Source organism: Carassius carassius, chromosome 6, assembly GCF_963082965.1.
Source record: "Carassius carassius chromosome 6, fCarCar2.1, whole genome shotgun sequence".
Classification (NCBI taxonomy): domain Eukaryota; kingdom Metazoa; phylum Chordata; class Actinopteri; order Cypriniformes; family Cyprinidae; genus Carassius; species Carassius carassius.
This window is the reverse complement of record NC_081760.1, coordinates 8,935,855-8,949,390: the sequence shown is the minus strand read 5'-3', so window position 1 is coordinate 8,949,390 and position 13,536 is coordinate 8,935,855. Positions and strand designations below refer to the sequence as shown.

Here is a 13,536-nt window from a genome sequence, read left to right as displayed (position 1 = left end):
GGAAACTGGCAAGGGGAGAGGAGAACGAGAGCGGCGAGGAAGCACGTCGCCAACTGTTGTTCGTGGCCTCTTGGGACCCGGAGGTGGAGGAAACAGCTCTTTTAGTGAAGGTTTGGGTACCACCGGCCGCAGGGCCAGTGGCGGAACAAAAAGAAAACGAGAACAAAGGATTCTCCTCCGGGGGAAGGAGTGGTCCTGCTACCACCTCCTGATGAGCTGACATCTCCAACTCCGGGTCGCCCGTCTCAGGAACGCCGCTTGGCCTGGCGTTTGGCAGGTTTAGGGGCAGAGACGGGTTGCGTCACCCTTCTGCGGCCATCTCCTCGCTGCGGCCGGAGTGAAGGCTGCTGCTGTGGCCGAGCGGGAGTGGAGGAGGCCGCAGGGGGGCGCCCTCGGCGACGAGCAGGCTGAGGCGGTTGCGCCGGCGGCGGGGTGGAAGCAGCAGTGGGCCGCCAGGGCAGGATGTGTCTGATGGCCTCAGACTGCTTCTGGGCGGCAGAGAACTGCTGGGCAAAGCTCTCTACCACGTCGCCGAAGAGGCCGTCCTGGGAGACCGGGGAGTTGAGGAGCTGAGCCCGATCAGACTCTCTCATGTCTGCCAGGTTCAGCCATAGGTGGTGCTCCTGGACCACCAAAGTGGACATCACCTGACCCAAGGAGCGCGCAGTGACCTTCGTCGCCCGGAGAGCGAGGTCGGTACCAGTGCACCGCAACAGAACGCTCCACCGGGGGAATCCCAGCATACCCCTTGGTCGCCTCGCCATCAAGGGCAGTGAAGGTGGAGGAAGAACCAGAACGGTTTCGGGCAGTAAAAGGTGCCTTCCATGAACTAATTACTTCCTGGTGCACTTCCGGGAAGAAAGGAACCAGAGGGGGGTGCTGGCGATCCGCATGAGCAGCCCCCAGGAACCAATCATCCAGCCTCGAGCGCTCGGGACAGGGTGGAGGATTCCACTCAAGCCCGATGCTCTCCGCTGCCCGGGAAAGCACGGCCGTCAGCTCGGGATCGGACTCGGACAATGCTGGCACTCCCGAGGGAGGCAATGCAGCCGAATCCTCATCTCCCGAGGACTCAAATCCGCCTTGTGATGCGGCGATCGACATACGGTCCTCTTCGCGAGCCCCGAATGAGATGTCAGGAGCCTGAGAGGGTCCAGCAAACTCATCCGGAAACTCGACCGGCTGCGGCGTATGTGAGGGGGGTGTGGCCCAAGGAGGTTCGCTCGTCGGGGAAGCCCACACAGTAACCCTCAGATCACCCTGGCCACCAGCCGAAGTAGCCCTCTTACGAGAAGAAGAGCTAGAACGGGGTGTGGCAGAGGGGACTCTATACCTTTTAAGGTAATCGAGTCTCGATCTCAACGCCGAGATGGTCATGTCCCCGCAATGAGAACATGAGCCATCCACGAACGCAGTCTCAGCGTGCTGGAAGCCCAGACACGTGACACAGCGATCGTGACCGTCACGAGGAGCGATATATCGACCGCACCCAGAAACACACGGGCGAAATGACATTTTTAAAAAGACGCAAATCGGCCCGTATCTCTTTTGTGAAAGAAAATTTGCTCTTTCAGGGGTGTTGAAGCGCTCAGGGGAACGCGGGAGCTGTCGCAGGAAACCCAGACGAACCACTGAATCGCGCCGTCACACCAACACCAGTGACTCTTGCTTGTAGCACTCCGGTGAAAGCAGCAAGCAATGTGCTCGGCTCCGAAGCAAAAGCTTGAATGCGAGTTGCTCGTGTTGCTCCTTATATACCCGCTCTGCGGGGCGGAGCTCGTGATGTAAATTCCGCAGACCAAGGTACTCTGTGTACCATTGGCTCGTTTTGTACCACTCGAAGGTGATTGGGCTCTCGGGCGAGATCCCATTCGTAACGTCGAACGTGACCGACTGAAAGGGAACAGTAACTACACTCTTAAAATATAATCGACAAAAGCATTTACTCTACAGTGCACTGTGTCCGGCACACATTTCTATAATATTGTAAAATTAAAGGTATAACCATTTCAGCCATCTCTTTTTCTAAAAATGATGAACTGCACCAGAAACAAAAATGGCTTCTTTACCAACACAAGGTAAAGTAGGAAATCTTCAGTAAAGCTATTCTCTCTCACACACACACACACACAGAATGGCCTGCTTTCGTTTCAGATCGCCCATCCTACCATTGCAGGAGATGCACCTCTCACCACCTGGGATGTTTCTCAGCACTGGAAGTGGTAATTGCATTTCAATTATGGATGTGTGCACGTATGATTGGGTGTCACTGTATGTACAGAACACTATTTATTTTATAAATGAGAGGAAAAGCTATTCCAGCTGATCATATTTTTTGACCTACCAAAATAATCACATCTGCATCCACATTCTGGGTTGAGACAGCAATGACAGCCTGTTTTTCTTGCCATGTTTAATATTCACTGATACTCTAAAAGCCTGTTCATTCTAAGAACAACGACTATAACAATAAGTTTACAATAGATAACATTCTGTTTATTATAAGCAAATACAACAGTTATGCTTAGGGTTGGGTACAGTTCACTTTTTAACTGGTACTGGTCCCCAACATTCAACATTTTTATTTATTTATTTATAAATATTACACATTAGATAGACATTGGGTTTGGGTACCATTCACATTTTAACCGGTACAGTATTGTTATCTGAATTTCGGTGCTGGTGCCCAACTTTTTACTCTCTGTGTAAAGCATTCATTTTTAATGTTTCTGTGTGTATACAGTATGATGATGCTACACAGTAAAAAACATTGGGTTGTTTTTTTAACCTAACCGTTGGGTTACACATATTGGGTCAATGTGTTGGGTTATCTTAAAATTTGTTGGGTCATTTTTTTCGTCGTTGGGTTATTTTTAGTTATAACCCAACTGTTGGGTTAAATATATTTCCCGCTTCACTCCGGTTCAAATGAGCTCAGCTCACACATCAGTCATGCGACAGACAACAGACTCCGTGAGAATCTTTTGAATGAACCTGCAATTTTCTGTTATAAAAGTTCAAAACCCAGACGAAAGAAAAGCGCGCAGTCGTGAGGCAATCCCCTCTTTCAGCGGAAATTTATACCAGTTCCCCAAATTGACATAACGTTAACGTTACTCCTACAACAAACCTTTAAGAGGGGAGCGTAAAACAGAAGCCATATTCGTCTTAGCACACCAGCACTAATTAATTGTACAGTAAAATGTTTTTATGGTTAATTCATATTGAATATTGTTATGCATCTATTAGAATACCCTATAATTACAGCAATTTCTCTTATGAAGCTAGATTGATTGACATGTTTTTTAAATGTGTTGTACTAAATGTGTTTATACTTATGTTTTAGACAATGGACTTTTTCGTGAAGGAAAAATTGCAACAATAGAATTTCTGCCTGTTAATTGAAACATTTCAAGGTAAGTAACCTATTTAAATTAATTATACATAAGTTTTCGATTTTACTAATGACTTCCAAAAATTATGAAAAAAGACAAATGATGTGAAATAAGTGTATTGCCAGATTCTGTCCAACAAAGCTTCCTTTCATTTACAGTGTACTTTTGTTCCTCCCTACAAGTCCAAATCAGTTAAAGGGTGGTAAAATGTACTCACATTAGCCACAAATATTGCCAAAAATTTTCTGGAGGGAGTGAAAACTGGTTTAGTCTGTCTCTTAGTGCAAATGATAGTAGATCCCCACAAAGACTGTAAAAATTTAAACTGTGAGCTTAGTTTTTTTTTTTTTAAACTTGTGCTTTCTCTGTACTTTTGTCATTTAAAGGCCTTAGTGCAGAAATTGTCTTTAATACCCTTCCTGCCATCTGCACCATACCACACAAACTGAAAAATGGTGTGCACATCATACACGGAAATGAAATGGTCCTTCATTGACATTCAACCTGTAAGTAAAAGCAAAATTTAAAATTACAGTGCCCAGTGTAGTCAAGTCACCTTTATTTGTTTTGTATAAGACACATGTTGTACAATACAAATCGTTCCAAGAAGATATTTTGAAAAAAAAAAATGACGACAGAATTTTCATTTTTTGGTGAATTATCACTAACCAATTTAAATTCGCTATAGCTTTTAACTCATTTAAATTCACTCATTTGTAAAGTAAGTGTATAAATGAAATATCATCACAATGTATGTTAACTGAATTTTTTCTTTTCTTTTTTTTTTACACTAATTAGTGCTGTACTTGAATCACGAGACAATCCAGAATCCACATGTCCTGGTGCTTGGTGACAAGGAAAAATCCTCCCAAGGTTTTATTATTTTAAACGGGGAGGCGATGGAACAGGAGACAATACTACAAGCAGTGGATCTGTGTTTCAAACTTTTCTTTGTATATGACATCTACTACCTAAAGCCCTCTGCTTCCATTTGAGAGTTTTTGGAACACACAGTCTTTAATAGTTCCTTCTGCAAACTGTCTCCTCCTTAAAAACTTTGTATTTAGTTATCAGTAAAAAACTTTTTTATTTCATTGATCATCAGTAGGTCCAGCAGCTATTATATTAATTTTATGATTATTTTTTGTTTTATTATTATATGTTATGTTCATTTTATTTGAAAGTCGTAACATTTGCCAAGTGGGTAACCCATATTCGGAATTGGTGCTCTGCATTTAACCCATCAAAGCGCACACACACACACAGCAGTGAGAAGTGAACACACTTCCGGAGCAGTGTGCAGCTATATCCAGCGTCCGGGGAGCAACTGGGGGCTCAGTGCCTTGCTCAAGGGAACTTCAGACATGGGTTTTGAGGTTGGAAGAGAGCACTGTTCATTCACTCCCTCCTACCTACAACTCCTGCCAGCACCAAGACTCAAACCTGCGACTTTCGGGTTACAGGTCCAACTCTCTAACCATTAGGCAACAGCTTTGAACTGTACTTGCACGTTTATGTGTTTTGATATGAATATGAATTTACACATTTGTACATTTTGAAAATGTCAGTTGTATTTTTACACATTCTTGTACATTTAAATAAAATATTTTAAAATATATTTGTAAATGTGTTGCATATTAAAATAAAATCTGTAATTTACAACAAAAGTAGTTTCAAATATGGTTGTATTAAGTAATTTTTAATAAAAATATTTATGTTAATTAATATAAATAATTAACTCAACTGTTGGGTATCTTTTAACCCAACAGGATTTTAACCCAATGGGTTGGGTTGAAATAACCCATAGATGGGAAGGTGCTATACCAACCCATAGTTGGGTTACAGGTTGGGTTATTTTTAACCCAACATTTTTTAGTGTGTAGTTTTCTCAAATGAAACAGTAAAATTCTCGTGGAGTGGTTCTCACAGCAGCTCTGGAGATTAACCCTGTATCCCAATGTTGTGATCAGAATAAGTGTGTCCCAAAGCATAGTATGTTGAAAAGAGTATACTGGATGTTCCCGATGGTCTACTATTTCAGGTCGATTTTTGAAGTGTGGATCCGTGCACACTCAAATGGCTAATATTACCCACAATCCATTGCGTTTTGACGAATGATTCGGCTAAGAAATAAAAACACAAGTAAAAAGCATTACAAAACTACAAACATGGTGGATGCGCGTGGAGAGAGGTTTGTATAAAATGGTTTGAGTTACTAATAATCAACATTAAACTTGGTAAAAAAAATATATTTATTTATTAATGTTATCTGTATTATATTTAATCTGCAACAGCAATGTAAACTTTTATAAACATCCACTTGTTCATTAACTTTTAAATGAATCATTATGCATAAAATATGAGCAGAGTTCTCTGCATGAAGACCCACAGCTCGAAGATCAACGTGCTACTTCTTTTCTATCCAATATGGTAGGAAGTTAAATTAAATTAAATGTGGAGGATGTTTATCTGTGACAAGATGATTGACAGGCCAGTTTACAGTGTAACTATGCGACAGAGCGTCCATAAAAGACGCATCTGTATGACATGATAGTATGTCACAAAGCTTGCCTACTCCTCTACTACACACTCACACACTACACACTTTTCTTCAACAAAAAGTACATACTTCAATGGTATTGCATTTTAATATTTACAGACACTAGTTCATATCGCGATTCAAATTAAGTGACAGACCAGTTTTTGACAAAAATTTTGTGGCATTCCATGCTATAGAGTAAATTACGTTTTTATAAATGGATTCCATGATCCCGTCCGCATTTTCACAGAAAACATATGGCCTTAGAAATGAAACTACACTTCAGAACATTTCAGCTCGCCCTGTGTCGTTTGAACGAGTTGCAGAGGTGACATCACATCACATGGTCTCTCTTTCTCTCTGTAGCGTATGCGCTCCAGATGCGTTCTCAGCTACCGAAATTTGGCACCAATTTATTTAACATGAATAGATACTCAGTAGAATCGACGCAATTCGGTCAGTACCCCTAAAAGTACCAAGTTCGGCACCCAACCCTAGTTACGCTTTCTGCTGCTTTAAAGGCTCAAGCGGGATGGATTCTGATTGGCTGTCAATGTTTTTATTGTTCATCACCTAATTCCAATGATATAGTTCATATGTGCCTTTATAGTTGTGGTGTGGACTCTGCTATTCATTTACATTTTGAATAACTTTTAAACCTATATCTTTATAGTTATTTTTATAGTTCTAGGTGTGAACAGGCCTTAAAGGAATAGTTCACCCAAAAATTTCAATTTGCTGAAAATCTACTGACCATCAGGCCAACCAAAATGTAGATGAGTTTGTTTCATCATCAGAACAGATTAAGAGAAATGTAGCATTACATCGGTTACTCACCAGTGGATCTTCTGCTGTGAATGGGTGCCATCAGAATGAGAGTTCAAACAGCTGATAAAACAACACACTAATCCACAAGTAATCCACACAACTCCAGTCCATCAATTAACGTCTTGTGAAGTAAAATACTGCGTGTTTGTAAGGTTTTAACTTTTAACTGTCACTTCTGGTGAGTCCATAATTCATAATAACACTTCCTCTCTAGTGAAAAGTCCATCCCTTTGTTGTCCTGCCACATTAAAATCAACCAATTTACTTTTTTAGAACCGTTTCACGTTTTCACTTGTAAACACTGCTTTATCTGCACATTTTGCAATCCTGATTCAGACAAGACAGCTTTTTCACCGGAGAAAGCATTATGAATAGAGGACTCGTGTTTTAGGAAGCAACAAGCTGAAGTTAAAAATGCCTTAATAATGAATTGTTTCTTACAAACACAGCTTTTCACTTCACAAGACATTAATTAATGGACTGGAGTCATTTGGATTACTTGTGGATTATTGTGATGTTTTTATCAGCTGTTTGGACTCTCATTCTAACGGCACCCATTCACAGCAGAGGATCAATTGCTGGGCAAGTGATGTAATGCTATATTTCTCTGAATCTGTTCTGATGAAGAAACAAACTCTTGGATAGCCTGAGTAAATTTTCATATTTTATTATTATTATTAATATTATTATTATTATTATTATTTATTTTTGTGAGCAATTGCTCACAGTAGTGTTTACTCAGAATGTGTACTTCTTCTGGACAGTTTTTAATTCTTTAATATCTCTGACCACAAAGCACATGGTCATGCCTTACTCATAATTCCGACCAACAACTTGGCGACCTGCAATGATAAAATGCTGTTAATGTGAACGCCCCTTTACACATCATAATGGAGAGACACCCAAGAGAGTGAGTCAAGTGGCTGTTATCTGTCTCTCATGTACTCAAATACTTTATCACTCCAACATCTAGCGCTTTTCACTAAAATAATCCCTCTTCCCCTCAAGAGCATCATGCTTCCCAACAAGGATCTATCTATCTATCTATCTATCTATCTATCTATCTATCTATCTATCTATCTAGTTGGAAAATTAATAGGCACAAAATCTAATATGAATAACATGTGGCCTACTTAGACAAACAAATAAAAACAGAAGATGGAATATCAACAACATAAATCTATATATTATGAACAGGTACATAAAATCTGATAGGCCTATAGAATCTAATGGACTGTAAATGTGACATGACAATGTCCATCTGCACGTTTCCTTCAATACTTCATCTCATTATTCTTTGGCGATCTTCGGCCACCTGCCATATCCGAGCGCGCGCTCATCAGGACATCAAAGCGCATTTGACGCGGCCCGCCAGTTTCATGCCGTTACACAAAGTCCACAAGTGGAACACTCGAGTTATAATCAACGAATGTAAATATCTGCGTTGGTATTACCTGAAAAAGAACGACTCACTCTAGAGTCATTCGGACGACACTGGCCGCGATTCGCTAAAAAGAAAGGAGCTTATGTCGTTCTTTTAGAAACCAAACTAGACGCGCGGGAGTTGGGGGGCTTGGGGGGCGGGTGCACGATCGAGGACCGTTAGTGAACGTCATTCAAATTATTTAGTTTCCGTACGTTTTAAAAATGGAAGCTGTTCTAAAAAAAGAACTGGTTCTCGAGCCAACGACACTAATATGCATTAGGCCTAAGAGGTCATTTTCCCACAAGCTCGCCTCTTACTAGTAATAATTAACGGGAAAATGTGCGAAACAGTTAAAGAAACATTTATTTATTTGGCCAAAGCCAATTGTTTTGCTATATATAGCCTAATATCACTAATTACATGCCGTTTGTGCTAAGGTGATCACCGAAGCCCTGCTATGGCAAAGGGGGTGTGTGATGGATGTGATGAGACATTTAAAGATCGGGTTGTGATACTCACTCGCTTTGCCCTGTTTGGGTCTCTGGAGGAGCCGCTGGACGGTAATCAGATCCTCAGTCTTCACCGCCTGCAAGAGTTCCTGTTCTTTCCCCATTCTGTTCAATCACACACTCGAGCACCCTCTCACACATGCAGCCATGGCTATACTTCTACATTTAGTGCATCTTCAGGGGACCATAACGGTGCCGTTAACGCCAGCGCATCCTCGCCGAACATCGTAAAAAGGTCGAGTGCGCAGAGACGCGTTTACATGCCCAGTGGAGTGACCAGTGGCGTCCACGCAGTCGCTAGCGATGAAAAACGATCTTATTGCGCACTGAGCTGACAGAGTCCGACAGTTTTCAGGTTAAAGGGACGGCACGGAAACCTTGCGCTTATTTACATAGCTGTATTGCTACAAAAAATAAATAAATAAACGCAGATGCTCAGTAAATCAAAACGGAAGGCGTCTCTTTGACCCGAAGCTCACAGAGAAACCACATATATATTACGTAAACATCTAGGCAGATGTGCGCGCGGCCGCTGGAGGTTGTAATCCGCTGTCGCTTTCTCATGTGCGCATGTATGTGTGTGTATGTGTGTAGGCTATGGCAAGCCGTATTAACATTATTTATTTAAAACGAACTAATATCAGTCTTATGCTAATTGTATTTTTAATAAAAGTAAATATCACTGTGACTATAATATTTTATTGGCTTTACCTGAATCCACACTATTTTCTAACAGGTAGCGTCTAATTAATTAGTACAATAGTTACTAGTACAACTTAAACCTGGTACCCAGGTTAGAAATAAAGAAATAAATAAAATAAAAGTGAACACACTGAAAAAAAAAATGTAGAAATAAATTTAATTTCGTAATCACAAACAAACGACAAGCAACACATTTAATTAAATGTGATTTTTTTTTTCAGGTGGTACACTGAAAAAATGATTAGCATACAAAGAATTTTAAGAAACACATTTAATTAAACTATGAAATTTCAAAGTAGAAAACCTATAGCTGTATTTTCTTGTAAAACTTATTACAGTCATCTTTCTATTATTAAGTATGAAAAAAAAACTCTTTTTTTTCTTTTTAAAGTGACATGACATTCAGCCAAGTATGGTGACCCATACTCAGAATTCGTGCTCTGCATTTAACCCATCCAAAGTGCACACACACAGAGCAGTGAACACACACACACACAAACTGTTAACACACACCCGGAGCAGTGGGCAGCCATTTATGCTGTGGCGCCCAGGGAGCAGTTGGGGGTTTCAGGTTCACGACTTCCCTTTTACATGTAACTCAATGGCATTCAATGGCAAACAATTGCAATGTCAGTACACGTGTTATATGAGCTTAATAATTTGTAGCATAACCACTAATTTTAAAGTTGATTCAATTGTTATGCAGCTGATTGAGCTGTGGCACTGGAACCAATTAATCTTATCTATTTCAATTAAAATCAAGAGCTAACATAGTACATGCTAATTTATTTAACATACAAAGTTAATGAAAAAGTAAGACACTACTTGTTACTGGCATTAGTGTATCATTGCTCATAGAGTCAATTTAGTGTATCTTCAAAATACACCCACAACTAGTTTTCAACAAAATTGTACCCCCCCCCCCCCCCCCCAAAAAAAAAAAAATCAACAAGGTTTAATTAAATCAGTACTTCAGAATTTTTAACGTGCAACCATGCATTTATGTTGCAATAAAAGTTCCCTTGAATTTCTTTTTACAGTCACTACCAACTGACTTACTAAATAATTAAAAAGTAACTGCTAGTAACAAAGTGACATCAAATTAAATAAATGTTAAAGCAGCTTGCCATAGTGAGTGTGAGAGAGATTGCTTGGTTAAATTGATGGTGCTGCATCAATCAAGGGGCGTGACTGAATAGACCCTTTCCCATGAGCCTGACAGATTAAAAGGGAGGAAAGCAGTGTGTAGTGTTTGTGTGTGTGAGAGAGCGAGCATGTTTTTGGAGAGAAAGGTCACAGGACAGATTTTAGCAGGGTAGATACTGACCATGTACACTAAGCCAAAGGCACATGGTCCTCTAAAGAAAGAGAGGGAAAACACACTGTTATATGAATATCTGACTCTTTCTTACATTGAATATTCTGCAACATGTAAATGCAGCTCTTTCCTGTACTGTCCACCACATGATCCAGAAACATATTATATGGGTTCTAAAGACAGATACAGCACACAAGTCATCTTTTATGGAGCACAAAAAACCCTGGTCTCTATAAACCTCCATTTTGAGGAAAAGAGCCCAAAAACTCTGTACTGTAAATCCAATTGTATTTTCCATATAATTGTATTTTTGTTTTTGGGAAATCTGTGAGCTTTGCATTTAAGTCTCCCATCAGACACTGACAGCCATGCTGATTATTATCATATCATGTATTCACTCTCATCCTCTCTTTTTGGTGACAATCTTACAATTAAAAGTCTATGATACGATACATTACACCCTAAGGGTGACAGCAAAACCAAAGCAGATGTCTAATTTTGGCTCTATTCTAGCCCACATCAGTCAGTGGGTAATTGGCTGTTCTTTACTTATTTTGCACTGTCAGACTGCAGTGGCTAAATTTATACTCAGTTATTTGTGAGGTGAAACTTATTATCCAAATTAACTGCAGGGAGATTTGTCTCCTACCAATACCTGGCTCTCTCCAACCTGGATCTCCTGCACTTGTACATCAGCCAGAGCATTAATCACTAGTTCACCAGCAGTTTACTCCTGGAGATCTACCTTCCTGCAGAGATTAGCTCCAACGCTAATTAAACACAACTGAACCAACAAATTCAGCAGGTGTGTTGACTGGGCTGGAACTAAACGCATTAAGAAGGTAGATATCCAGGAAAAGGAATGAGATACAGTGTATATGTGTGTGTGTGTGTGTGTGTGTGTGTGTGCGTGTATATATATATATATATATATATATATATATATATATGTATATTCAAAGTTGTAAACAAAACTAAGATAACCTCAGTTTGTTTTACAAGAAAACACAATCTCAGACTTTCTATTCAATGTTATTCATGTTTAATTCAGTGTGTTACTTGCTGTTTCTTTGCAGTTGATTGTAAAATTGTGCAATTTCTGAGTGAAAATAGTTTCTACATTAAAATTTTCAGTGTAGTATATTGTATGTTATAATTTAAATGATATACAATTTATTCCTTATGGGTTATATTTGTTGCAATTCATTAATAATGAATGGTCACAATAATGTCACAAAGAAAATTACTTATGGTTTTAATACAATTAGTGATATACCAAAAGTGACTTTCACTTTGTTACAAAAAAATAATAAGAAATGCTGTTCTTTTCAACTTACTGTTAATCAAAAGATCCTGAAAATGGTTTTCACAAAAATATTATGAAGATTTCTTGAGCACCAAATCAGTGTTGTAATGATGCTGAAAATTCTGCTTTGCCATCACAAGCATAAATTACATGTTAAACTACTAAGACTCTTTTTACTATATTTTTGATCAAATAAATGCAGCCTTGGTGAGCATAAGATATGTCTAACAAACACATCAAAAAATCTTACCAGCCCTAAACTTTTTACCGCTAGCGTATAAAAGAAATTAGTATTAAAATAATAAAAAGCTTGCCATTAGAGACAAAAAGTCATTCAAACCAAGTATGCCATCATAATTTAAGACTGCCAAGCTCAAAATAACACAATATACTAGAAAGACTCTGCATTCAGCCAAAGAATTTCTTCATCAGACTGTATTTCTCAATATAATCTTAAGAGCTTACTGAATAGGCAGCAGCACATACCAATATGAATTCAAATGACATTACTTGAAAGATTAATTAACTTCATCTTGGGTGAATAGTTATATTTACAGAAGAAATTAGGTTGCAAACACTCCTGCCACACTGTAAAATAAAATGCAGTTTATGTGAACAGTGACCCCAGTTAATATAGAGGCATTGCTAGTAAGTATACTTATGTCCATGCGTAAGATTGATGCTAATGGTTAGTGCGTGTGTGCGTGTGTTAATGGGTAGCACCAGTGGGTGTTTAAGTAAATGATTCACTTTGTTAAGTGTGTCTAGGGATGTTTTTTAGACTCTGTCAGTCACATTAGGTTAGTTAGATCACACGTCTAAATGCTCTGATTATACGATTAAGCATATGTATGCGTGTGTGTAGTAATAGGTGTCTGTGTCTGCGTGCAGGTGCGTGTGTACCTCGGAACCAACCGTAAGCAGCAGGGTTTGTGTGTCTTAAGGGATGCGTTCATCTGCCTTGTTTTCATGTAGGTGCAAGTTTGCTTCATTAAACTGATTTGTTTAATGATCAGTTCACACACAGGGCTGATTGACCGGAACGTTTTGTGTCTTTCTGTCCTCCTTGTCTCGTTGTTTTAGTCTGTGTGTAGTGTGTGTGAAGGCAGGACATGGCGTCTAACTCTACTACTACATTTTCTGCCCTTTCCCGGTCTTTCAGCGTATCTGATATCATTGTAATCGGAGCATATTTTTTATTGAACGTCGCAGTTGGAATATGGGTGAGGCGTATTAGTGTATTTTCAGAACTGTGTGTTTGTATTAATTGTAAATAACATTATTATTTAAATAATAGTTCACTGATAATTTTGTTTTCACAATGTTTATATATATATATATATAAAAGTTTTGAATAAGAATATGTGAATGTAAACTGTGCAAATACAAAGGAAATTATTAATAATGGAACATCTAGAATGTTAGAGTGGGAGATGCAGCTTCATTTAAATTTTGCATAAACTTTTGTGTGTTTATATGTGTGTGTGTGTGTGTGTGTGTGTGTTTTAGTCAT

At 39.4% G+C, this 13,536-nt stretch overlaps 1 protein-coding gene across 1 annotated transcript in view; it reads right to left on the bottom strand.

Moving 5' to 3' along the window:
- Positions 1–9,407, bottom strand: part of LOC132142355 (caskin-2-like) — a 65,830-nt gene extending 56,423 nt beyond the window's left edge. Inside the window, exon 1 of the mRNA XM_059552157.1 lies at positions 8,708–9,407. Coding sequence (XP_059408140.1) covers positions 8,708–8,801 — 94 coding nt within the window. The 5' untranslated portion in view covers positions 8,802–9,407. The remainder of the gene's footprint in view (positions 1–8,707) is intronic.
- Between the last annotated feature and the right edge of the window lie 4,129 nt (positions 9,408–13,536).